The sequence below is a fragment of the Dermacentor andersoni genome, chromosome 2 (genome assembly GCF_023375885.2).
Source record: "Dermacentor andersoni chromosome 2, qqDerAnde1_hic_scaffold, whole genome shotgun sequence".
Lineage (NCBI taxonomy): Eukaryota > Metazoa > Arthropoda > Arachnida > Ixodida > Ixodidae > Dermacentor > Dermacentor andersoni.
This window is the reverse complement of record NC_092815.1, coordinates 118099426-118126878: the sequence shown is the minus strand read 5'-3', so window position 1 is coordinate 118126878 and position 27453 is coordinate 118099426. Positions and strand designations below refer to the sequence as shown.

Sequence of the window (27453 nt, the reverse complement as noted above, 5' to 3'; positions counted from 1 at the left end):
GCCATGTGGTTCGCGAGCGCGCCAAGCAATCTGCGACCCACTTCTTGTGCGCTAACTGCAACTTTAATTTGCTTACGCAAAATTGTACGAGATTTGCCGACATGGAATGACCTCGTAATAATCTGGGCCTTGATCCTTGTCTTTCATTGCGGCATGCGCTGAAGTGTTCTTTTTTTTTTTTTTTTTCGTAACGACCGCGCAGGTATATGGAGGAGCAGTTTTCAGGGCACATTTGTGAAACTTGAGCTGAAACTAAAGCCTCAAAGAAAAATAGAACTGCATAACATAGGGAGATTCAATGAAGAACATCCACGTTCTTCACGGGCAGGGTTGAACATCCATGTTCATCCATTCGTGAACACAAAATGAAATGTTGTGTAAAGTGGACATAGCGTTCGAACTGTTTACTCGTTAAATCAACGAAATGAGTAGCAGAAGCTCCGCACGTTCTCGTGTAGAACACAGTGTCGTATGAGCCACAAAACTTGCATCAGCGTTTGAGCAACATTTGGAACGTGCGCAACTACTTTGTTTGTCTATACTCTGTCAGTATACGTGTCATCCTCTCTGTCGCTCGAACCCTTAAACAGGTCTTGTACTAATAAATTCGAGCTTCAACACTAGGTTATGTCAGGATCAGTTATTTCCTCGCGAGATATGCCTGCATCTATAAAGCACCTTGCACGCGTGAACACAAACAACACGCGGAAAGTGTGGAATTCACGTGTAAGCAGTGTGTCTCACGCTTTGTGTCGTCCTCACTCCTTGCAGGGGCAAGTTCGCGACGGTGCGTCGCTGCGTTCACCGCGAGTCCGGCCGGGACTTCGCGGCCAAGTACATCCGCAAGCGCCGGCGTGCCTCGGATGTGCGCCACGAGATCGTCCACGAGGCACTCGTGCTCAAGATGGCCGAGCCCTGCTCGCGCGTCGTCGACGTCAGGGAGGTCTTCGAGACGCCCTCCGAGCTCATCCTCATCCTCGAGCTGTGAGTCTCCCCTTTCACTCTTAAAAAATGCTTCCCGACATTTAGTACAATGCGTGTACATATACATTTGCCTACTTTTCTATGTGCTGACCACTGCTTGTATCAGGTGGCAAGAGCGTCTGTATAGAGTGCATAGCTGAGCTACCAGACAACGACCTGTCGGTCCTGCTGTGTTTGCCTTTTATAGCTGTTCAACGTTAACCACTCCTCCCACCCCCTCCCTCCTGTGACTCAACTGACCCAGTCAAACGTATATAATGCTGTTTAGCGGTTTATGTCGGACAAATTTAGGCATTCTTCTATAATCACTACTACTACTACTACTACTACCACCACCACTACTAAGAAAAAGTAATTTGCTTGCGTTCCACTTGAAGTAGTATCACACGTGTCTACTGGCCACACACTTCTTTCTAAACAAATATCCCCTGTTCTAGAAGAAAGCGAAGTTGTGCTGTCCTTTTTTCCTGCTCAGAGGTACGTACGATCGTCGCACTTCGTCCCTTACTAGTAGCGGCCTGTCGACTTCCTTCGTGCGGTTCTGTGATCGGGTTGCGCCCGTCCGCATGTTCGCTCGCCGACGCACGGAAGCCGGCGCATGACCGCGGAAACGTTGAACTGGACCCGTTATACCCGGCCCGTTGTGCTCTATGCCCTCGCCTGTCCATTACAGCTTTCGTCTTTGTGAACCGTGCCCTTTTCCTGCGGAGAGTACATGCCCGTCTATGCTCGAGCGCACGAAAGACAGATGAGTGAGTAAGTGAGACGAAGGTGCGCCTCGGGTCGTCCTTGCCGCCGCCTCCTGCATGTCCGCCCCGTACGTCCGGGCGATTAACCTCGGCTGACATCCTCGAGCGAGCGCGCACCTTCTCCAGAACCTGCGCTCACAACCTTTGCTGGAGCGCGCGTATACCATGTATGCATGTTTGCTGCTACTTGTCAGTGCGTGCTTGCGCTAGGAGAAGCAACAACAACAACAACAAAATAAAAACTGTTTCGAGCGGAAGCAGATTCGTGTCTGCGCGAACGCTCAGGGCTCCCGCGTTGTCCTTTATTCTGTCTCTTCGCCTCCCTGTTCTGTTGCACGTTCCTGCTTTTGGCTGGATTCGACGAGGCGCAACAAACGAGTGCGCGAGGAGACAGGCGTCGGGATCGAAGCGTTTTTTTGCATAAGTGACGGAGCAACCGCGGCTGCCCGTTCCATTCGACGCGGGAGGAGTACGTGTCGCCGTCCGCCAGACGAAGCACACGCGTCCTGCTATCGCCCTGACTGTGACGATCGACCTTCCGTCCCTCGTTTCTTCCTTTCTTTCTTCCTTTTTTTTTTTTTTCGAAGAGCATTGATTTCCGCAGGAAGTTTCGCTGGAGGCCTTCGTTTACGTCTTCACAGCTGCGCATATGTTATAGACTCCGCTTGCTCGCGCGGAGGTTAAACCATATACTAGCCTGTGTACGTGCGCTTTGCATTCTGTCATAAGGTATGCGCGCGTCCGCAATACAAGGTTGTCGTTGCTACTTCTGCTACAAGCGACGAGACACGTCGTTGCATCCGCCGTGCTCAACGTCATCAGTGAAACAATCGGCTAGTTTTTACCCCCTGGCGCAATCGAGAAGCAAGCTAACTGTGCGACGGCATCGAGCGTGTATACCGTCGAAATGTATATACAGGAGGGTAACAATCGTCCGCGTTAGTGACTGCGCCGTTTCTCATTTCGAAAGTCTGCCGGGATAACTATACTAGTAGCTGTTTACTGACGTCAGAGGACGGCGAGCTCACGGTCAACGGAAAGGAAACTGCGGCGTGCCAGCTGGCTACTTTAACCGTTGGACGCTTGACGGCCGTAACGTGCGCGTCACTGGCTCGGCGACAAATTCAGGCTGCAGGGGTTTAGCCGTATAGAGTTGCAGAAAACAGGATGCATCTGGAGGTCATCTCGAGAAAGCTCTGTCTAGAGAAATGAACGAATCGAAAGAAGCAGTTAATATGAGCACTTTCGAAAGAATGAAAACGCAGTCACTTATCTTTGTCATTGATGTTGACCTCACGGAGATTTTCTTTTTTACGTCTTTTGACAGCTAGCGCCTGGAACTTCCCATCACGTCATCGCACAACACGTCGCTCACATTACCGCCCTGCTCTTTCTCGCCTCGCGCATACATCCGAGAGTGCTTCGGACACAATAAACTTCCTTTGAATCGGTAGTGACTGTAAGTTGCAATCCCGTTCTTACCGCCTCTTGCTTTCATTTCGCCGCCCCCTTCTGTAATAAACGGACTCACGCCAAAATTCCGTTGCTTAGATAAAGAGTGCAGCGCTCTATATGCACACGCGACTGCATAGAGACCGACCCGTGTTTCGTCACGTATAGCGCCGCCCTTCTGTGGTTCTAGCTGCGTTTTGGCTAGGCGCGAAAAGACACACGAGGTGGAGTCGATTAACCCACATGTCGGGGGCTCTGGGAGCCTTTTGAACGACGCGCGGGCCGCCGTCACGTTGCGTCGAAAGCACTTGCGCGTGTGCGCGTTTTCTTGGAGTCCAGGCGTTCGCGTCTCTCCCCCCCCCCCCCCCCCCTCACACACACACGCACACGCACGCACACATCACTACCACCAAAGCTGTTCGCTTTCTCTAACTCTAGAGGGCAATTCGGGCCCGCTCATGGAGTTTTTGTTCCGATTCCTCCTCGCTCGACTTGCGTGCGCGCGCACCTTCAACCAATGCGCTCTCTCTCTCTCTCTCTCTCTCTCGGGGTGGCGGGAGGAAAAACCCTTATGAATGTTACTGTTCCGCACTATGTAACGGTCCGAGCAGGCAACTACAACAAAGAAAGTGTGCGGCGAAAAAGCAACGACACGTGCACAAAAACGCGGCGAGATCGGCGGCGGCGGTGGTGATACCTATCGCATGCAGCGAGCTCTGCATGCCTGGTACTGGGCGCCAGAACTGAATGAAATCTGAGCGTTTTGATGGCAGAAACGTGGGCGTATTACGATATGGCCGGGAACAAACGTTCCTTTGTGCGGCGATTGTTCCCACGTACACGTAACGCCGAGTTACAAAGAGCTCAGTGTGCGCGGGCACTTCGGGTTTCTTTTCCCTTTCCTTGCTTCTTTCTTCTCTTAACTTGCAAGTAATCGCGTGCGACTAAGCGCTGCCGTTGTTTGTGGCCTTATGTTGCGCGCCGCTTTGTTCGCAGCGCACGTCAGAATGCAATGGCTTTCAGTTTCCACTTGGCTGCTGGGCAAAGCTCGAATATGTGCACCTTCGTCTCGTATACGGGCATCTCTTCGTATGCTTTTTTTTTTTTTTTCGTTGATGCACTCAGTTAAGACGTCATCGCAATCACACAGTGACGTTAACTTGCATTTTTTGTTTTAAATATCAGACACAGCAGGAACTTCGAACACACACCTCTCGTGCACGAGTTAACCGTGGCGCACCTACGCAGGGCTGCCGGCGGTGAGCTTCAGCACGTGCTGGACAGCGAGGAGTGTCTCCCAGAGAAGGACGTTGTACGGCTCATGCGCCAGATCCTCGAAGCAGTCCAGTTTCTACACGAACGGAACATCGCCCATCTCGACATCAAGGTGAGGGCTAAAGTCCGTACGTCGCGGGCTGCGTGCTTCTGGTCTCGTATCTCTTATCCCTCATATTTATACTTTTTGTGCGCAAACAAACAGGGACGAAGAATAGGGGCAACAGGGACGAAATAGGGGCAATAGGGACGAAGAATAGTGCCCCTATTCTTCGTCCCTGTTTGTTTGCGCACAAAAAGTATAAATATGGATATGTTCCAACTAGGCCGACTCGCAGTTATGCTCTTATCCCTTTAGAGCACAGCTCTAAAGCGAGTGTCGGCGTCGTCCCTCGTAACCGAGCGAACGAGCACTGTGAAGGGTGAAAGCGAACGCGGAGCGCTGCGGGAGGTGAAAGATGGCGATAGCGAAGAGAGCGCGATGAGGAGGGTGGCAGCGGAACCATAAGGCGGAAAGCGGAGAAGGGTATGGCGAAAGCGTGAAAAAGAAAGCAAAGTGCCGCGCAAGACGGGCTTTGCGGCTACAATGGGCACGAGATGGCGCCAGAGTATAACGCGCGTCGTCTGTGTGGAAACGAAGCGCTGCATGATCGGAGGTCTGTCTGCGGCGGCTGCTGTGAATCGCGCCCACGCGTCACTCACGCGCTGCCTCTCACCATCTCACGATTAGCGAGACAGTCGCGCCACACTTCGCTCCGTTTGCAACGGGCCGTACGAGACAGATTGTCCGTGCCAGCCAGTGTATCGCGAAATGAGAACACGTGTAGAGCTGCGCTCGAATTTCGTATTAGGAAGTATCGGATAATCGGTTGTTCTTTTTTTTTTTTTTGTTTTACAGCGAAGGCTGTTAGCCTCTAGTTGGTCGGCATTTTTCGTGTCCGCGTCCGTCAGCAGAAATGTCGGCCGATCCCGGCGGCAGTGCATGGGCCAGGAGCAGTGGCTCGTACGCCCGTAAGGCAGATCGAGGCTTCAAGCAGTCAGCAAAGTGAAGCGAACAGTGCATGCATTCTTTGGAATCACGCATACAATTACTGAACAGCACACGTTTCAATAAAGAACAAGCACGAAAGAATAATCTGAACTACTTAATTGATAAGGCGCTCATGATAACCATGCATGCGAAGCACGTAGCGCTCCCCGCGTACATTTCCCGGTAAATATTACTGTTCAGCAAGCTGGCGCACCGACGGCAGCTTGCAACGTGGGGAGTGACGTCCCTATAGCCTTTCGTATATCGAAGAATCAGCCTAGCAACTGATATAAATGTTGTTGCAGCACCGCTGTGGGCGGCGGTGTGTGGGCAAAATTACGATTACTATGCCATTGCTCTAAAGCAATAGAGCGTTGCACCACGTAGTGGTAGCTTTCAACAACTTCGCTGGACATCCACTTTCGCAGGGCCGGGATGGCAAGTCAGTTATTTTTTTTTTTTTGCAGTGCTTATTATTAATTTTCGCAGTATTAATGCTCGCCCTCCCTTACCGTTTTGTGAGGCCGTCTCGCCAAATTTGTTTTGATGAAATTTATGACCACAAGTCAGTCGGCAACTTGCATACGATATGTCCGGGGAACCCCGGATAGAAAACCATAGAGGACGCCGACTCGTTACTCAACTTCCAGCGATCATTCACTAGCGAATAAACAGATAAATATATGAACACATTCAGGGATGAAGTGCGGCCGCCTGAGTGGTTACCGTCCAAATTCAACTTCACTTGGCCGTTTGCGAAGATAGCTTAAGTAAGAAAGCGTATATCGTACACACGACAGGCTCCACCACCGGCACGGCGTCTCGCACCGTACTCGAGTGCCACGTAACCGCGCACGCTACGACACGCCACGGAAGAATAGAACGCTGCTCTAGAAAAATGACTCTGCAGCTTGCTTTTCAAGGAGGGCGTCGCCGTTTTGTAGCTAGCGTGGCAAAGAAAGTGTCAGAGGGGCAGACTCGGAAATGACCGAAGACTGGCGTGACGGCCGTCGTGTATCAGCAATAAGTTATGCAACGAGTCTTACTGAAGCAATTATAGCCGTGCGGTGCCACGTGAGAAATTACTCGTGGTTTGAAATCGCTCTTGGGCCTGCAGATCCGACAGACTGCCGCACCGCGCAGCGTAGTTACGTGCATTTCACCATTAGTTATACACTGGGTGCGCGTCCATACACTCCATCACAACAGATCTGCACCGGGTTGTTACAGGGCGCCCGACCTCGGCGTATAGAGATGCGGCGGCATTTCTGCGGGCACTGGAATGCACCGACGATCGTGCTCCGAGATGTACATCCTGTTGTCTCGACAGGTTAGGTTCGGTTGGGTCAGGTCACGGCCGCGCTTCTTTTGCATTCAGAGAAGGACAGGCCTCCGCGGACGGGTTTGGAGCGCATAGCTGTCGTTACTTGTAGTTACGGCGGTACGCGGAAGCGAGCTCTGGTCGACTGTGCGCTGGTAGCCTGTATTGTTTTCTGCCTCGTGTTCGTTGGATAGGACAGTAATCAAATGAAAAAAAAAATCGACCTGCGAAGAATTTAGAGATGAGCCCGGTCGTGACTTCCGCGGTGTGCTGTCATAATCCGAAACGACACAATCTGCAAGGATAACGCAATCTAGAAGGATGAGCTGTATGCAGTCTGAAATTGGAAAGATCGAGATTTTGTGTACGCTTCGGCAATCAAGAGCGCTTTTCTCGTGCGGATTTACTTCTGTGAGTTACGTTCTCACGTTAAAGGTATGTGGAAGTGGCAATGCGTTGTCGCCCTTTGTGAATACTCAAATTCTAACACGTGTTTTATCGAGCGCCGAATTAAGAGCCAGTCGAATTTGCGGAACATTTCGCAGAAAGCGAACGTTAACTGATGGTATTCTAGCAAGAGTTAAGAGAAAGAAATGCCCTTGGGCTGTTAAATGCATAGATGTGAGCGAATTAATGTCGAGTATGTCGAGTTCGGGCGGCATAGCATTAAGCGCATCACAACATGAGCGAGCACCGGCTAGCTCAATTTCTCGCTAATCTTGGAGGAAACTGATCTCGCGAAATGGTCAGAACGCACATCACCGGTGGCCTTACTAGAATGGTACTGGGAATTTTCCGGAATACTGAACATCGCAATAATGGATTCATGCGGGATTGGGTACAACGGGAAACAGGCAGTAAACCTCATTTGTGAGACTCGCAGTCCGAAGTGGAACGTAGTCGCGGAGGCGCGAAGGAGTGTAGAGATGGAAGGACGAGATATAGGCCATCGGGCTTGCTTGGCGGAAGGTATAGACTTAATTTGAGATCCTTATAGGATGGATGCCTTTGTCCTGCTATCTTCCACGCTTTTTTTTTCTGTGTCCGCGCTCAAAAGCGCGGTGTTTGCGCCCTCACTTGTAGGCAAAAGCGCGGCGAACGTGTGTTGCGGAGAAAGTATATAGGTTCGGTCTGGGAGGCGGCCTCGCACTAAGTAGCAAGCGGGCATTGTTGATGGCTAGCCGCGGTGCCCGATTACGCGCGCGATTCTCTCCCCCTCCCCCCACCATCGCGCCAGCTGCCAGCGCCGCACCACACGCGCGGGGTCACGCTCACGCGGCAGGCTGCCGCTGCCGCTGGTGCAGCTGCTGCTGCAGCGAGCAGCAGGTCCTCGTGGCGCACATGGTCTCCTCCGGCTCGGCGCCCGCGACGTGACTGCGCTGGCGAAGCCTTTGCCGGGTCGCCCCAGTTTTTTCGTGACACCGTTCGGCGGCGTTAGGACGCGCCGTCGCTCTCTTCTGCGGCTGCTGCCCGCGGAGAGCTGCTGCTACGGCGGCGCGCGGTTCGGAGGGCCGCGCTGTGTCGCCCGCCCCTGTGTACGGCGCCTCTCTTTCAGCGCGCGCGCGCGCGCGTGTTATGTGACAAAAGGATGGATCCGAGGTGCTTGACACCTGTATGGGAGGCCATTACGGTGCGGAGCGCTGGGACTGCTGCTTACTGCGGCCAGCTGTCTGCTGCACTTTTCGGGGCTGCGTCGTTATCTGGGAATTCGATGGAGCAGCGCAGCGAGATATACGCAAGCTGACGCGTAAACGCAGACAGACGCCTTGGTTCGCGCTCGCACGAGCGCGCACACTCGCGTGCGCTTACATCTGCCCCAGAAAGCTTTCGGGCAACATCGAACCCGAAAACCTAGGGATGTAGTCTGCAACTGGGTTGCATGTTGCGATTGAGTGTATACGGGCCGCACGCTTTACGACGCGAGGAATTTGTAGTTTCCGCATTGCGAAAAGATTCGCGCGCAGATTTACGCATACTGACTTCACACGTTACGTGCGCAGCACGGTGTCGCGCAAATCTGCACACACTGTTTTCATCCGTGTGGTTGCGTATGGTTTCGTCGTGCCTGGCGCTTTGCATATGTGCAGCCCATACGCGTATATATAGCTACAGGTCGATTACGTCAAGACGGCCTTGCCCTACACAGTCTGCAGCCTTAGCCCGTAGCCCGATTTTTCACTGGAAGGCAGCGTTAATGGGCCGGCCGGCGCACACGGATTCACTGCTCTCAATGCCAGCAGGGCGTGCATAACCGATGAATGCTCGTAAACTACTGACCGAGTGAAACCTGCAACCCGGCCGCGCGCACGTAACCGGCCAAGTGGCACACGCAGACTCTATCGGAAAACGTATACACCATCATTCTGCCCCCGCGGCCTGTAGCGCACGGCGCAAGCGCACACGGGAAGGGAGCGTGAGAGCCGGGACGCGACTTGGGTTGCAGCACGCGCTCGTTTTGATTTATGGGCGTGATTTTGTAAAACGCGAGCGCCTTGGCGCCGTCGATGGCGGCGGCGGCGAAGAGACGCTGTCGTGAGCCCCCCTTCTTGGCGAGAGGAACCCTGCGCCGCCAGGCCGGCCGGCGCCACCGATTTCGTGGTGTGTGTGCGTGTGTTGGCGTGCGCGCGCGCGCTCCTGTACGCGCTGTCGTGTCGCATCTGCGCCGTTCGTAATTGCCGATCTCCTCTCGGCGGACGCGCTGGCACTGCTTCTCGTCCCGCTGCTGCTGCTGCTGCTTCTACAGCCTCGGATCTGCCAGACTGCGCCACAGCATGGCGTCGCAGTCCGCCCCTCCGCGCACGCCGTCTGCGCCTGGGAATACAAACGAGGCGGTTAATTTCACTTGCCCGCCCAACCGGCGGGTCTCCTGCCCCCGTTTAATTCAACGGTTGCTGCGTGAGGCAAAGAAGTATGCAAAGGAAAACCCTTTTCTTTTGTCGCTGTAGGCCAAGCGCGCGCTTAGCGCTTTCGTCAAATGTGGGTGAGAGCGCGCGGTGTGTGTATGTGTGTGTGTGTGTGTGTGTGCGCGCACCCGGTGGATGACCGACTTTACTGCGGTGCATCTCCAAAGACGAAGCCGGTGCCGTGATAGTCGCTCGCAGTGTGCCCGCTATATTATACTGTGCCGCCCCCGCCAGTTCATGCAGCGCGTGCATATATCGCCTAGGAGCCGATAGAAATTACGCGCCGTTCCGTGTAGGCCGCCTTCTGCTCACTCGCCGGTGTGCGCGCGTTCCAGGTAACGGGAGCGCGTGCGAGGAACGGGTAGCGCGCCGACGCCTGCTTCGGGCTCTTTAATGCAGAAGAGGGAGCTGGGGGGGGGAGGTTGTCGCCGTCGACCGGCATTGATGATTCCTTCAACTTCGCTGCCGTTTTGTTTCTTGCGTAACGAGAAAGTTTTTTTTTTTGCTTTCTGTTTTCTGTGTTTGTTCTTCTTTTTTCCTTTTTCTTTTCGTTCACGAATAGAGTTGTAGTGAACGAACGGGTCTAGCTAAGCGCACAGAGAAGTTAGTCACGCTTGTCATCTACCGTGAATCTGCATGAGAGATAATGAAATTTATTCACGTCGATGGCCCAATCGCTTAAGCATGGGCGGGGATCCGCATAAGAAGAGGACAAGTTTCGTGATAAGAGCGTTGGGTTGCATTTGTCGGCCAGCCCGTTACTCAGCTCTGGCAAACGAGAACGGGTACGTGGAGGTCCTTGTCTGCGTCGCCGTAGCTGTCGTGTTCATATATCGCTTCGAAGCGGCCCGCCGTTACCGTCTGCCCCGATTCGCTAATTCGGTACTTTTTAAACTTGCGCTTTGCTTATTTCATACGTGAGGGGCTATAGCACTGACACCACTAGATGTTCCATGCATCGAGTGTACGTTAAAGGATCCCATGTGGTCTAAATTAACCCGGAGTCGCCCCACTACGGCGTGCCTCATAATCAGGTCGTGGCTTTGGCACGTAAAACCCCTGAATTTAACTAACGCCGCTAGACGCATTTAACTATGCTTGTTTGGTAATTAACCGGTGCTTTGACAGGTGTGTCCAGCGGAGTGCAGTTTTGCCCTCAAGGTCGAAACGGCCGCTCAACAGGCAGGAAAATGGTTACGAAAAGAGATATCTACTTACTCACGAGCACGATTGTGAGCAAGGAACACTCGTCGTCAAAGGAAACGTCGCTACGCGTTTTTTCGTCGGGCGCACTGCGTCCAATACAAAGCGCCGTTATCAAGTGTACAATGCTCTAGGACACACACACACACACACACAAAAAGAAAGATGCGTTCGGAGTATGATATTGAAAGTTCTCCCAAGGGCTTCCACGTGCCTGATTTAGAAGGGGCGTCTCCGTTTAATCCCTCGCGCCGAGCGTTTCGTTCGAGCGACAGATAGCATTCGTGCTCGCCGGACCTTTGCCCGCGCCTTGTATGTATACGGCCCACCCACAGCGAGCCGGCAGAAACGCAAGTGTCCCGAAGCGGCGCCTGCACTGAAGGCACTCGAAACGGACATTGGCGCTTTCCTTTTCTTCGTTCTTTCCTTTTCTTCGTTTTCCTTTTACTGCTTCGACCATCGGTTGTCGCGTAAGTGCACCGCGTGACGCCCCAGTGTGTGTGTGTTGTGTGTGTGGGCTGTAAAGCTGCCGGTGGACCGTGCATGCAGCTTCGAATTCGGTTCCCTTGTCCGGACCTCCCGAGCGCGTATAATACAGCTTAAGCCCATTGATTTACTGCTGTCCCCTTCGCGCGGCCCCTCCAAAGCGTCATCTCTTAGATGCCTGCTTTTCCTGGGATCTTTCTCTGCCGAGCGGGGGTGCACTTGTGACAGCGAGACGAAGTCGCGGTTATCCGACACTGGTCGTAAAGCGAGCGTCGCGTGAAAGTGGGGGCCGCTAGGCAGCGTGTCGGGTATGTGTAGTATATACCGCTGCGAGCTTTGCTGTTTCCTGCGAATTCCGCGTCTCCTCGCGCCTCGGCACACTAAAGCGCGGCCGCTTTGGTCTCTATTCGGTTCACTCTTTCGCGACTTGAATGTATAGCTTAATCTCGGTGCGGTGTGTGTGAACGTTCTTGGCCAATAAAATATTGCCTTTGGGTTTCTGGCGTTAACTGTATGAATTGGTGCAATGGAATTGAGAATTGCTATTCAAGAGAAAAGTCCTTTTTTTTTTTCACTTTCGAAAGCGACGTATGATTGACACGATAAAACTGGGCTTAGAGTCTAGAATGTGCAGCGTCCGCGCTCATAAATAAATAAACTTAGTTATTTATCTTTATTACGAATGCGAAATTATAGTGGTATACATAAGAGGATATCTTTGCTGAGGAACAACAACGTGGTACAGAAGTAGGCGCTGTCATTTAGCAGTAATGCACGCTATTTGTATACGTTCCTTGTCACCAGATGTACTCCTAATTCGAACCCACCCGTGCGGTACATTATTTGTCTGCATGGTCCGTGCACAGAAAGCAGTTAGTGTATAACGCCATAGACTTACTTCTTTGTTTTATTTTGGTTGGCTTGTTTCTTGTTTTTGCTATGTTCTGTTCTGGCTTTCTCTCTCTCTGTTTTCTTTTTTTCTTTTTCCTGGGACCAGTGCTTGTTGATAGTCGACCGTGTGAAAGCGACTCGGCTCGTCCGTCGCATACGCTGACGCCGTTCTCTCCGCCTTTGCCGTCCCTCCTCCCTCTCTTTGCAGCCCCAGAACCTGCTGCTGACGTCATCGTTCCCGCAGGGAGACATCCTGCTCTGCGACTTCGGCATCTCCCGAGTCATCGGCAAGGGCACCGAGATCCGCGAGATCGTCGGCACTCCGGATTACGTCGGTGAGGCTGCTGCAGCTGGCGTGTGGTGTAGCGGCCGCCCACCCGAGCAACGAGGAAAGATTTTTGTGTGTCGTGCGCGCGATAAAGAGTCCTCGTCCGCCGCGGCTTTTGTCTTGGCAGCGGACTGCCTCGAGTCGCGCTTTCCTCGCGTCTCGAATGCAGCAACATGCAGAGAGAGAGAGAGAGAGAGGTTGGGGCACACATGTGGTCTTGCGACGTTGCATGCATGGCAGGTGGCTCGCTGCATTAAAGGACATTTGGAAATGAAGGTCGTAAAATTTTGCGGTTGTTGTCGGACCTGCGTGCACAAAAGAATAACCCCAGCAGAATTAGGGTTCCGCGAGTGCGCATGCCGTGCTGCTGACACTATTTCTTGGGTGTTAGGACTTTGGCAGCATATGTATTTAGGTTAAAACATGTTAACGGGCTAGTTGGCTTGAATCCATGATAGAGATGTGTAAGCGCGACTGAACGAGGACGTGGAAAGAAGCAGATACACAGAGACAGCGCTGTTTCTTTCTAGGTCCTCGTTCAGTCGCTCTTACACGCTCTATCATGGATATGTATATAGCGCGTGGACATCCTGTGCGCCTTCTTTCTCTTCAGCTTATTTCGGTACAAATTCCAGCAAACGCCTGGCAACAGTACATCTTGGCATAAGCTCGATCATGGTGGCACCCACTGAGCTTTATGAAAAGGTGTAGTAGCGCTTCGAGAATTACTATTGCGACACAAGGAAACAAAGAAAGAAACAAACAAACAAAAGTTGAATGCGTGCTGTTGACATGCAACAAATTCCGAGCGCATCTCCTTCGTTTCCCCATTAGTTCTTCGCCGGTGAGTATATATGTGTAATACCTGCAGTGTGATGAGTTAGGCCAGCATTACTACAGCGTCCACCGCTTTAGGTAGGAAGTTCACAAGTACGGAAAGTGGGGGTGGTCAATGCAGCGCCGCATGGTGGGAAATAAAGGAGGCAGAAACGTGCGTAGACACAGTGAATTGAAAAAGGGCGAGACGGCGGTCTTCTTTCCATTGTGTCCGCGCGTACGTCCGCTGTTGCGTTAATTGTCACCATGTAGTACAATGTTACCTGTGACTATCCGCGGAAGAAAACGACGTGCTGTACCCGCAGTTCAAGGCCGAGTAACTTTTATTTCTCCCTGTGTTGTTCTGTGCGCGTGCGCAGCAGCTGCAAGTGGTGGATGATTATAGTGCTAAGCGAGGACTGTACCTTCGGAAGAGACGAGGCGAGATGTGCCGCAGCTTTCTGCTCGGGTTGGCATATACGGCGGCTTCTATTGTGCTCGCCAAACTGGACAGTTAAGAGCGCGCGACGCCAGGAATCCAGAAAATGGAGGTCGTTCATCTTAAAACTAGAGCGCTCCTGTGCAGCGCGCTAATTGGCCCCTGCCTCGGTTACCCGCTTTCTTCGTCCAAGGATTAGAGATGGAAAAAAAAGTTACTCTATTGTTCTTTAATTTGCTTCCCTCGACTGGATTCTCTCCTCTGCAGGACTTACCGTAGTCATGCATACTGGCTTCTACGCCAAGGCCGCTCTGCAAAGTGCTCCAGCTTGCGTGGTGTGCTTGCCTGCCGGCCTCACAGCCTTCCACACGCCTTAGCAACCGTTACGTTACAGCGCATTTCTTTGTCTTCTGCACGCAGTAAGCTTAAGCTGCGAACTGAAAATGCCAGGCGTGCACCTAGCTTGAGGATATATTCTCGTTCCGAGGACCACCATTGTTCGCTTTCTGCAGCCTGCATGCTTTGCAGGATTGCGACTTCCGTTAACGCTTGTGATTTCGAGCGTCCTGAATGGCGTATGTGCCCTGTTTAGGACGATCCTGATGCCTTTCGAACTTTTGTGGCCGTTCGTTTTTAAATATACACAAATCCCGTTGTATGGAACTGTAAAAAAACAAAAAAACCTACTATGTATATAAACGACACAAGGCCAAAAACAGTGATTGGAGAAGATCGATAATTTCCATGTTGTAAGGTTCGCATATTGGCGCACCTCACTCATCGGTATTAGCGGAGAGGGGGGGGGGGGGGTAATAACGAAAATGTGGCTGCAAAGTACGTGATAAGAAACAAGCTTAAAAGGACAGGTAAGCCGCCTGGAAGTCGACCTCAATATTTGGGCGCCACGGGCGCTCTCTGAAATTTACATTCAGTTTCGCCAGAGGTATAGCCACCAACGTCGACAGCGCGTATAGTGTAGACGTGTTCTAGCGTGTTACCTGAACACGCGGAACACTCATATAGCAAGTAGCTTCGTTAGCATTTCACCGCTGCTTGTAGGTTTACGTCACTGTATACAATCTGGAGCAACGTCGGTCATTGCAGTTATGCGCAATTTTGTTAAATGCAGCGTGCGTTCCACTGTGTCCTCTCCAGCGCCGATACTACGCCGCGCTAAAAATCTCTCAACTCAAACCGAGGTATTGAGCGCGCGCGTGCGCCTGTCTGTAGAGTCTCTTCTCAGCGCGGCGCGCTCGTCGCCGTTTCTGATGCGGCGTTATTCGCGCGCATATTTTAAATCCGAGCGTGTGTCGTGTTGCGTCGGGCTTGCTTATTTATTGCTGGCCGGGAGCGCTGAACGAATCTTCGCGGTTGTTTACCGGTGCGACGCGTCGCCGCATGCTGCGTCGTCTTGACCCTCGTCGCCGCGGGCTCGTCTTGCGCCTTTGGGCAGCTGCAGTGTCGCGGTTGTCGGTCGGCTTCACCATCGGATGATTCCCGCAGTCTTGGCTCCATCGTCGGTCCGCGGGCGCCTCCGTGAATCCCGGAGGGGACGTGACGCGGCTGCATAGTGATAATCGTTCCGTAGAACAACGTGGACTCGTACGTACGCCACTCTATGGCTGTACGCGATCGCTTGGTGTCGTTGTGGTCAGCGTTGAGTCGCGGCGTTGTTCTTGTGCGTGTTCTGTGCATCCAGGCGCGCTGTATCACGGAGAGCTTTCAGGTCAGGTTCAGGGAATAGCGTCAGTGAAGGTGAAAGCCGCCATCGGCAGGTTTTCTCCAGCGGAAGAAGCATAGCCTCTGGCATATATGTATATAAAAGCTGGGGCTTCGCGCTTACGTATGACAGAGCCCCCGCCGTTGCTCACGCTTCGCGGGGGACCCGATCCAACGCATTTTCATTCGCACGAACTGTGCACAAAGCTAGCAGGCAAACAAACAAAACTAACAAAGAAATTTCGGCGCCCCGCCCCTCCCCGAGAGATGTTGCAGGGTGGCTCTGCAGTCAAACCGTCGGCGGTGACTCTGGTCCATGTTGCGAGCAAGCCTCGTGGACCGCTGGCTGGCGTGCGGCTCACCACGCAATCGCGTTCTTGATGAAACGCTGGACCTCGTCTGCTGCGTAGAAGGAAAACAGGGGCGTAGAGGGCCTATTTCGTTACCGCCCTGCTATTGAGTGCCCCTCCTCCTTCCCTTTTTTCTTTTTGCCAAGCTTATCACGCGGCCGAGGGAAACATCACGTGATTTGATGTCATGCAGTCAGACAGCGCTGTGGACAAGCCAGCTTTTGCCGGTATGGACAGCCCCATCCATCGAGAAGTACACGTGTGACGCCGCGTGCTCGTGGACAGAAGTGACATACAACTCTGTTTTCGTTGGCTCTCTCCCGCATTCGCAGCGGAATCGATAGCTTGCTAGCAGAACCCTAAGCGTCCACGGGCAGCGCGGTTGAGAACACTGACGAGTGAATTTGGCAGGCCTAGACTGTGCCGTCGCTTGCCTTTGTCTGTTATTTCTATCGAGGAATTCGTTCTCCTTCTCGACGTTCACATCATTGACAGCTGCTTCACTGACTTTGTTTTCCCGACTGTTCTGGAGGAACGTTCCCGTTTACGGCGCGTTCCGGCCTCCGTTGCGCTTCTACGTTATTTCGTCGTCTCTTGTGTCTTCGATTTTCAACGCATTAACCGGCATTGTTTCAAAGCACCTAGCAGCTGCAGTGCAAGGGACCGCATTGCCCTCGTGAACACACGTGTGAGAGTACGAACTTATATGGTACACTGCAAGAAACTCCGTTTGTCTACAAAAGCGCCACGACGTTGGGGACTTCGTAATCGCGGTCTGCTCGGCAGTAGCGAGGATTGCCGGAGCAGTTCTTTTCTTCCGCCACGCCATCGTCTAGCGCATTGCATCCCCCCCCCCTTTTTTTTTTCTTCGGCGCAAAGCACGTATGCATGTTTGCCTGCAGGCGCGGTGTCCAACAGGCCTGCGCCAACTCTTCTCTCGTGCCGTCGACGCCTCCTTACCCACACGTCTTCGCGTGGGCTTCGAGACTGGCGACGGCCGATTTTGGCCGCAATCGGAGCTGTGGAGGGACGTTGTAATTGCGCAGTCTCAAGGGCTCGCCTCGCTATCGATGTGTGCACAGTGCGTGCGCCGTTCTTTTTAAAGCGTTCCAGCGCGCTCTCGCTCTCCGCCGCTTTTCTGCGCTGTTGTTTTCGCGCTGACGGACATTGGCTTGGCACGCGGGGACGCGTCCTACACGGGACCTTGACGCGCCGTCGCTCCCTGCCTTGCCTGTCGCTCGTGCGAACGCTGCTTCCGAGCGGCGGTTGCTGCTGCTGCTGCCGCCGCTGTTACGCCGCCGGTGCTGCCTATGACGCAACCGAATCATTCTGCCTTCGTCCCTCACCACTTCGCTTTTGTTGCGCAGTTTTGACGATCCCGCTGTTTGCTTGCATTAGAAACACCTACCCGAGTGCAACTGCTATATGCAATGAAGGGAAACATATAAGTTGTACTGGATCACCTTAAACTCGTAAATCATTCCTGGAAAACTCAATTATCGTTCACTTGGCTGAATGTAAAAAAACAAATCGCCAGACCAAATGAAGATAAAACTTCCCATTTTTGAATTTCGCCCCGAAGTCTCATAGCCGCTACGTCAGTGTGGCGTACAGATTTCGAACTGCTTTCTCTTAGGGCTGTTTTGGCACGAGAATAGTTCTCGGAACTTTCGAGGTTGAGTCTGGTTCCTTTAGAATGCAATATAGTCTTCTTGTGGCAATACACAATCGATTAGACCGCGAAGTAGGCGCTGTCAAGATCCATGACATTGTCGCGAACTGGCACGGTATGTTCGTGGCAACGTTGCCACCAGTCTGTCATTCTTGCATCTTTTCTGGCTTAATTATCAAGCAGCCTCTCGTGGTTAGAATGATCATCTTAACATTGTGGGAGCGTGAGTGACCAATACAGCTTACTAGTGCAATACTGCTCTTTGGTGTCCCCAGCTTTCATGCTTCCTTGTTTTGAAGTAAAAAGTATGCAATTTGCTGAAACATGGTGCAAATAAGCTTGACAAAAGTACCAAGTCGTGGAGGAATTGTGATTGCTGGCATGAATCGGTGCAGAGAAATGCACTCAAAGCGTGCCAAGTATACTCTGGGGGTAGTTGGGCCTTTCACAAATGACTGAGCTGAAGTAACAATAGTGGCCTGTTGTGCTTTTCATTTCACATTGTTAATTTCATTTGATGTGCATCAGCTCCTATTCTTTATGAGAAAACATCACTAAGATGTCTTGTTCTTGTCTTTTTCAGCTCCAGAGATTCTGCAATACGAGCCAATCTCCCTTGCCACAGACATCTGGTAAGGCGGAGCCACTGAAACTTCCACTGTAAACTTTTAACGAAAGTTAGCATGGAGGGTCACCATCAACAATATTATCCAAAGAGCTTAAGCAGTGTGTTTGCTTGTCTTATGAATGTAATATATTTGCATGGCTGGTTTGGAAAGTTCGTGAATGTAATGTGCGGTTACTCAACAAGATTGTTCTGGATTGGTCATTCTGGAGTATGCATTGGAAACATTCTTGTTGGGGGAACTTTAGGGGAAACCGGCGGTGCAGAACAATTGTGTTCTTCAGCACTGAGCCTTTGTTTCCTGAATTAAGTCGGGCAACTACATTTACTCAAGCTAGCTCGTGCTAGGGGTCACAAATGTCAGCATAAAGCTGTTCTGACATGATTGCTAGGTGTGTAAGCTCGGCGAGCTTAATATGTGTGGATAGGTTTGAGACGAGAGGTGTAATCCCGTAACAGTTCCAGGCAGCATTGTGCTGTTAGTCTTTGTGACATATTCCTTCTGCACTGATCCATAGAGACAGAGGAGCATAGCTGATATATTAGCTGCTGGATACATTGCAAAGATTGGGGCACTATTATTTGTAAAAGTTTTCAGATCAGAGTGCTCATAGATAGTGAACATAAAGCCAAGTTGCACAACAGCAATCGCCACACCAGCAAGAGCTAGGGTTGGCACATGAAACTTTTTCTCGCCGTATTCACAACTTCTTTTGCATGTTTTTGCAAAGTCTATTGTCACACACTCTCAAGTGAAACATGGAAGCTGACCGAATATGGGTTGAAGACTTTGCAGACTAAAGCTTGTCTAGATGTTCAGTATTTTGAATACAATCACTATTTGATTTCTTGTCAGCTTGTTGGCGTGCTCATGGTTTCTCATGGCAGGGAAAACTGAAAGTAACTTTTAATTTTCACTGCCATAAGAAATAAATCGCAATAAGAGAGCAGCACTTGCATTAGCTTGACTTGTAATGCGAAGCACATGTGTTGCTATCTCATTCCCTTCCCTAATTTTGGGTCTCCCGTGGGCAACTTGCTAGCAGTTGGCATCTTTAACCGGCAACACTCCAGCACAGAATGCATTTCTCACAGCTCATGTATAGCGCCCAAAACTTTTAAAGGCATCCCTAGCATATCTGCAAGTACATAATACACCATTTTTGTTAATTTCCAACTTGTATTAGGAAGAATGCAGCAAGTGCTGCGATTGTCACAATACTTGAGGCTCAAACAATATGTCAGTACAGAACAAAGATTTGAACAGTCTCCTGACTTCAGGAGTTCTTTAAACTGTTTGTGATTTTCGGCATAAATAATCGGGAGTGGAACCATATCCACTGCTTATGGGTCCTTTAGCTGCATATCCTTGTCTCATTTGCTGTTATCCTGGTACCTCTGTTTTGTATGCTACAGCAATGAACAGCACTCCAGACGTTTACAGCACGCGGAAGCCACAAAAACAGCTGGCCGATATGCATCCCTGTGACGATAGTGACAATGATTTAGTAACACTTTTGATGGCACTTCGACTGAGTACTGCTCTTGGTGTTGTGTGCAGGAGCTTGGGTGTGCTGACATATGTGCTGCTGTCAGGCCACTCCCCTTTTGGTGGGGAGACAAAGCAGGAGACCTTCTGCAACATCACGAATGGCAGCCTTGATTTCCCAGAGGATCTATTTGGAGACGTGTCCAACTCTGCCAAGGATTTCATTGGCCGCCTCATTGTCCGTGATGCAAGGTTGGTTTAGCTATAAAATCTCACACGCTTTCTTTTTCCTTAACCATTTAAGAAAAGTGACAGTGAGACTATCTTTCGTCTTGTATACTTACGAAAGCAATAAGGCTTCATTTTTTAATGTAAACAGAAGGAGGATCCAAGTAAACTTGGCCGCAGCATGTTAAAATCGAAATACACTATTGCCTTGAAATCCTTGAAAACCTTTCAATTTGGAAAAAGAGATCCAAGGACCCTGAAATCTCCTTGGAAATACCTGCACTACTCAATTTCCTCGAAAACTGGGGTAGTGGGGCAACTTCTGAACGTTCAAAGTAACAGACCCCCATTAGCAGTATGCCATGGATACTGTCTATTGAGAAATGATCCTATGGATGGTTTTCAGTGACTTTGTTGTGGCCGCCATCTGTACTAGCACGCCGAGAAGCTGTGTAAACAAGAAACATGATGGCACGAAAGGCACACCTTGCCGAGAGTGACAAATCGATAAAGGGGATAACCTGCTGAAAATGTGAACAGTGAAAAAGCAAAGCGATGTATGCGTGATTATGAGGTACACTTACATCAATGTAGCTGCCATGTTTGGGTACTAGCACTACAAGAAGCTGCGTCGATGTCGTCACATGAAAACTATCTATGTATTATCTTTGGAGGCTTTTGGTAGCAATTTCAGTATAGCATGTCCACTGTGAGCCTCCTTGAGCGAAGCCAGACACTACTAACCCTCATTGAGCAAATTGTGGGATGCACCACAATGAGATTGACATTATTACAATGAGAAAATCAGCTTTGGAAAGGCACCTGAAGAGCTTGAAGCTAGTTTGCATTTGAGTGGCAGCTTAGCTATAAAGAATCGCAGCTAAAAGAGAGCGTTGAATGTTTTACCTTATGTGTGTGACTGAAGTTTGTTTCAACCATCTTGAATTCTGGCCTTTTGCAACCTTAAAACTTTGAATTGCGCTTGACATTTGTGTTGGATGTTCTGTATAAACCCCGATTGATGTTCGTTCAACAAAACCGATTTGTACGCCTGTATGTAGACATGACTGCAGGGGCTACAGAGCACAAAATGGAATAAGCAAGCATCAGGAATGCAAACTACATTACAAAAGCTTAATGAATTCATTCATGCTGAAAGACTGCCAGTTTTATAGCATTACATATATTATTATTGTGGCAAAAAGTCTGAATTTTGCAGTTGCGTTCAGTCATCTGAGGTGCATACAGAACACGAAATGCCATTTGACCTAATCGGTCACTTGTCAGGGTGTTCATGAACATTATAGCTCAGTCTGGATCAATGCTTCCTCTCAGGAAAAGTGCACATTTCTTGTACATTAACTGGTTTATTCATTAAAGAGCATTTATGAGCATAACCAGAAACATAGCAAAAGTAATGAAGATAAACATCTTTGCCAGCCAGCCAGTGCCACAGCAGAATATACTGGCAATTATGCTGACAGGGTTAAACCAGAAAAACATATGTAGATGCAAGGGTCATAAAGAAGCATTTGAGTGCTGTTCTCAGGATATCTAAACTCCGACTGATCGTGCACTCGTGCATGCTGTACTTCTTTTTCGATAATATACTAGTGACCTAATACTAGCAATAAAACGTTCAATAGTACTGTTGAGATAGTACTACAGATAGGTTAGTTATCAAACTATTGGTAGTACAAAACTGTTAGTAGTATCATTGATAGCTCACCATCAATAGTATCAATGGTGTGCTATCGATAATGTAAAACGGAAGTACCGCACATGAGCTCTGCAGCAAAAATTTGGCGACGTTTTCCTGTTCCCAATGGCATGAACTAAGTTTTGCTGATAATCAGCTATTGCAAAATTTCTGGTAGTATCACTAGCTAAGAATGGCTAAACTGTCGATGGCACTGTTAATAGCAAACTAACACCAACCGTAGTGGCGTAGTGGCTTTCGCGTTCGATGCTGAGCTCGAGGGTTTAGAATCAAATCCTGGCCATGGCGGCCGCATGTCGATGGGGGCAAAATCCAAGAACGCCCATGTACCGTGCATTGGTTTCACATTAAAGAACCTCAGATGGTCTAAATTAATCCAGAGTTCCCCACTACAGCTCGCCCCATAATCTTGTCGTGGTTTTGGCACTTAAAACCCCAGAATTGTGAACTATTGCAATGCTGTTGGTATAGTACTATAGAAGCAGTACTACTATATATAGCTTCATGGCAAGATATTGTAATATTATTTACACTGTTGTCAATAGTAACACTATTGATAGTCAATTTACCTACAGTTTTGCATCACTGCAGCATATATTATCTAACCTGCACACTTCTTGCAAAACTTTCTTAGATGAACCTTATAAAAAAATTGATTAGTGCTACAGTGAAATGGCAGCGTACTTGCTGCCTGTTGTTCCATATAGTACACTGCAGGCTCACACAACCTGTTGTTGCACAGTTGAAATAGTGTGAATGTAAAGGGCTGAATTGATTAGACTTTGAGTTAACATCATTCGAAAGTAAATTCGACTGACAGGTCAGTTGTGGAAAAATAATTTTTGAGTAAACTAGTTTTTCATATCATAATTAAATCTGAAATGTTGGTTGTAGTGCCGCTTTTTCAAATAAGGGCAACAAAACCGGAAAAGAATGTTTAGGGGTGTTCAGGAATGCTCAATCCAGTGGGTTTGCTTGTCCCAGAAAATGGGAACTAAAAACAGGAATTATTTGTGAATATAACAATATATGACAACTTTCCAACCCCTACAGAAACAAAATGAACAAAAATAACGAGAGGTTGCAGCCATTAACACAGTTAGCCACTTGAGCACATATTATAGAGAACAACATTATATTAAATTCAGAATGTTACTAAAGTTTGTCATTATTCGAAATATATTGTAAGCTTTCAGAACCTTCTTACATGGTTGTCCACAGCATTAATAAAATGCTTTTTGTATTACTTCTCGCAGGAACGCAAAGTGTGTAGTAATTTGTTCATTCATGCCAAGCAGAAGTAAACAGAAGTAAATGTCCCCCTGTACTTCCCTCTCATTACAGCAAGCGGCTCAGTGTGAAGGAATGCCTGAGTCACCCCTGGCTGGCTGTTGTGAAAACCTCCACGGCGTCATCACCTCCCAAGGCAGTCTGCCAGCTGCAGGCCCTGGCCACTGGCTCAGCCTTTGGCTCGGTAAGCTCAGATTCATCCGCATCCGAAGACAGCGATGTCTCGCCAGCGGCCAAACCAGCTCTGCCCCCATCCACACCACCAACCCTTCGCCCAAGCATGCCTTTGGCTTCAGGCTCAGCCTTTGGCTCAGCGAGTTCAGACTCATCCGCATCTGAAGACAGCGATGAGGCACCAACTGCCAAGCCAGCTCTCCCCTCGTCCACACCGCCAAACCTTCGCCCGTGCAAGCCTCTAGCTTCTGGCTCAGCCTTTGGCTCGGCGAGCTCAGATTCGTCTGCATCTGAAGATAGTGATGATGCACCAGCTTCCAAGCCAGCTCTCCCTACATCCACACCACCGACTCTACGACCGAGCATTCGCTTCTACCACGATGTTGACGACGATGACGACAGCGATCTCATCCAGCCTCCACCTTTGCCACTTTCACCACCTCCCAAGATCTCTAGCCCTTGCAAGACAATCCTCATGGATCGTACCAATGGAGCCATTGCAACTACCCTCCCCAAGAAGCCACAGACAAGCACCCTTCAAATTACTGTGCCCCCACGCTTCAAGAGGCACAGGACACAGAGTGCCACCTCGGTTACCACAACTGAGCGCCGAGGTGCCTCCATTCGTCATGTTCAGGAGGTGGAGTCCGTCATGGTTGAACTGGATGGGCTCTCCCTTAACGGCAAGCGCCTCATCTTCACTGATGAAATCATCGTCGATGAACGGGTGGGCATCGTCTACTGAACTCTTTTTGTCCAGGTGTGGAGATGGCCATGGGGCTTTCTTGCCTGGCCTCTCATCGTTTCCGGTAGCACGCATGTTTTCTTTCACCCAGTGAACCCCCATCCCGTGAGTATGCCGAGACTGTGGACATTGGGTTAGACTTGGGATGTCGCTTAAGTTATTATTGTGGTCCCGTCGGTGTGTTTGTTCATGTGGGATAAAAGAGCTGTGAGCCCATGCCACTTGCATCCTCCCGCGAGCCCCTTCATGTGTGTGTGTATGTGTGGCACATCTTGCAATGTGGTGATCTCTTTAGTGGCATCAAAGCTTAGAGCCGTTTATGAGCACCACCGTTGTAGTTGCTCGGCACAGAGGAAGTCCGCAAGTGCCTGACGGTGCCTTGATAGTTGAGAAAGCAATGTACAAAGTTGTCTTCCTCTATGCCTGGTGTACAAATGCGTGTTTGCTGAGCTTTTTTTTTTTTCCATTTGGTGTATGCCAATACCACTGCTTGGGATAGACGTGTACCAAAGTCATGACTGCTGCATACCTGTAAATAAGTGCCTGTGTCTTTTCTTTTTTTTTTCCTGCTGCTTTTTGTTTTATTTCTCAGACCAAATGCAGTGTTGAGTATTATGTCTAGAGCAGCCATTGCAGGGTGCACCAGTGTGTCCAGGTTTGCTGGAAGCAGTGCATTGTCCGCAACTGAACGTGCTCAGCTGCATTAAACCATTTCAAACTGGACGCACATGTCTTGCAGGTTTTCGTGAGCTTTCAGTGCTGGGAAGTGTGCTGAACCATTCATAAAGCTTCTAGTCTTCCCGGGTAAAAAAAAAAGAAAGAATAAGCTTATTTGTTGAGTCGCAGTGGTGGTGGTTTAATTCTGTTTGTAGAGTGAATTATAATAGTGTTTCCTCTCCGTTTTTGTTTCATCTTCCTTTATGCTGATGCTTGGTCACCTCTGCAAGTCAAGCAGAGGAAGCACATTGTTATTCTTTGTTTCGTGTGTTGGCTGGGGGAATTTATTCTACTGCAGGGTATATGTCTCTGTACTGAAGGGCAGCTAGCTTTGTATGCAAATGTTTGGTGCCTTCGACAACTTATTTCCTCCTTCTGGGTTTCTTTCCTATAGATTCTATGTCACTTATTCTATTTTTATTTTTGTGCAATTACTTTTCATGTGGAGCACAGGTTTTACACAACACCTGGAATCATATATATTAGTTAGTCATAGCTCAGAATTTTATTATCTGTAACTGTATCAAAGTGGCAAAAGTAAGTTGACCAGAATATTTTTTATTTTAGACTAGTTAATTTACCTATTCTTTTACCTTTAATACTTCACTTGGGTCTTCTAAATGTGGAAATCTTACCTGAATTTATATTGACACATAGCAAAATACCCAATTCATAAATCAATTGAAATTACACAGTCGCAGCTCACATTGGACCGTGAATAATGTGCTAACATGGGGTATTTCTCTCGTAGTTCTGTAATTGTTTACATTGGCTCACTGTATCAGTCAGCTCACTGTATATATGTACATTTTTTTCAACTTCTTCAGAGAGTGGAATATTGTATTGTTTTCTTATGATCTGCCTCTACAACATTCATCTAGATTTTTTTTTTTCTTCTGGCAGGCATGTGACTTGACTGAAATAGAATAGTCACTGATAAGTGCAGCCATTGTTTTGTTTTCTTTTATTTATTCATTTGAAGAAGCCAATTTTCTTGACATGTGCATGTGTGCATTGCTTGCTTTTTGCCAAGCTCATTGTTATTTGCCCAGATTTTGTGAACAATCAAAGCTGCAGGTGGTCATCGAGAGAAGGTAGCGAAAAGGCCAAATAAAGAGCGAGATATATTTTGAGACAGCAGTCGATCCTGTGATCTACATCCCTGCATATACTGCCATCACGATGTGCCTCTCTGTATGTAGCAGTGGCTCGCAGTGAAACAATAAATGACGCAGCAACAAGACTTTGGTTTCTATTTGTTTTTCCTTTCTCTTAAAATTAAACCACCTACTTTAGGTAGTAATTGTACACTACCACATCCATCGTTTCAGGTTCGTATGTTATCATGGACACAAGCTGAAGGGACAAGTGGTGACTTATACATTATACAATGCTCTCACTTGGAAGGAAACGGTGCTATGCTGCTTTCGGGAAGTAGTTGTTGTTGTTAAAAACTTTATTCAAACAAAGGTGTTCGGGGCACGCAGGCCTCTGGGTCCCCGCACGACCATACTCCACTCAAGTGTTTATGTTCCGTAGGTCCATAACACTGGCAGCCCGGCTGGTCGCGATGGTCTGCATTGCCGGGTCCTCAGAGCGGAGCACGGTCTCCCAGTCTTCCCATGATGTTAGGTGCTCCAGGCCCCGCGGGGGAGGGTCTGCCGGGCAAAGCGTGAGGATGTGGATGGCAGATGCCAACGGTTCGGGACAGAGGGCGCAGGCAGGGGTGGGGAAAGAGGGATGGTAATGGGATAGGGTGACAGGGGAGTGTGTGGGTCTGGAGTCGCCTCCAAAGTGTCGCATGTCTGTTGTCTAGGGATGGGTGAGCCGGGGGTGTAGATCTGACGTGCGGCTCTATAAGCCTGCGTCAGATTGCTGAGAGAGTGCATGTGCTCCTTCGTGAATCCTGGATCGGAGGCCACCTGAGCCCGGTTAACAGAACCTCGGGCTAAAAGGTTGGCAGCCTCGTTTCCGGGATTCCCGGAGTGCGCAGGCACCCATATCAGCTCCACATGGCGGGGTGGAGGTGCAATGGGCGAGTCCAGTATGCAAAAAGCAGGAACATGGACTCAGCCTCGTGCAGAATTTAGTATAGCTGTTTTTGAATCTGTTATTATGTACCAGGCTTCCGTATGGGTGATGGCAATGGCAATCTCAGCTCGGTACCCTTTTGATGGCTAATAATAGTGTGAAGAAATCTCTCAGATTTTTTATTTTTTTTTTGTTTCGCAGCGATGTTGCCCTAGCTGCTGTAGCTGCTCTGTGGTAATGACCGTTTCATGACAACCATACAGTATATACAGAAGAAAGCTTAAAGACTGCACCCCCCCCCCCTTTTTTCCTTCTACTTCCTCCTGTGCAAGAGGTATTGCCAAATGCTGTATAGGCAGTACAGACAAAAAAAAAAAAAAGAGCATCGCTTCAAGCCTGTTGTCCATTAGGCAATGTTTCACCAGCTGGCCTAGCAAGAAAGACTTCGAAGAAAGAAGTCGGTGAGCATGAGTCTGTGACGGCTGTCTCACTGGCAAGAGCGGGCAGCTCTTCGTATTAAGAGCTACTCAAACTTGCCTGACACAATGAAAGATTGTTTGATGACCTCGACTACCGCTTATGCTTTGCAGAAACTTTTTCATATGTTTGTAGGCCTGGAGAGTATGCATGCCGCCAGATAGGACAATGGACCACTCGGAGACAATATTTGAGGTCGGCACGCTAATGGTCGCCTGTGAAGCATGTTTTGAACTGCACAATTGTTGGGGGGGGGGGGGATGCTCTAACTCCGTCACAAAGGAATATGCGTGTGTGTGTGTGCGTGTGTGTGTGTGTGTGTGTGTGTGTGTGTGTGTA

At 49.5% G+C, this 27453-nt stretch overlaps 1 protein-coding gene across 2 annotated transcripts in view; it reads left to right on the top strand.

Annotated features, from left to right (window-relative positions):
* Drak (Death-associated protein kinase related) overlaps positions 1 to 25849 on the top strand; it is a 224710-nt gene extending 198861 nt beyond the window's left edge. For both annotated transcript variants that reach the window (XM_050188081.2, XM_055076551.2), the window contains exons 3-8: positions 772 to 984; positions 4434 to 4572; positions 12503 to 12629; positions 18202 to 18250; positions 19805 to 19984; positions 23025 to 25849. In XM_050188081.2, the coding sequence (XP_050044038.1) occupies positions 772 to 984; positions 4434 to 4572; positions 12503 to 12629; positions 18202 to 18250; positions 19805 to 19984; positions 23025 to 23889 (1573 nt within the window). In that variant the 3' untranslated portion in view covers positions 23890 to 25849. The remainder of the gene's footprint in view (positions 1 to 771; positions 985 to 4433; positions 4573 to 12502; positions 12630 to 18201; positions 18251 to 19804; positions 19985 to 23024) is intronic.
* The last annotated feature ends 1604 nt before the right edge of the window (positions 25850 to 27453 follow it).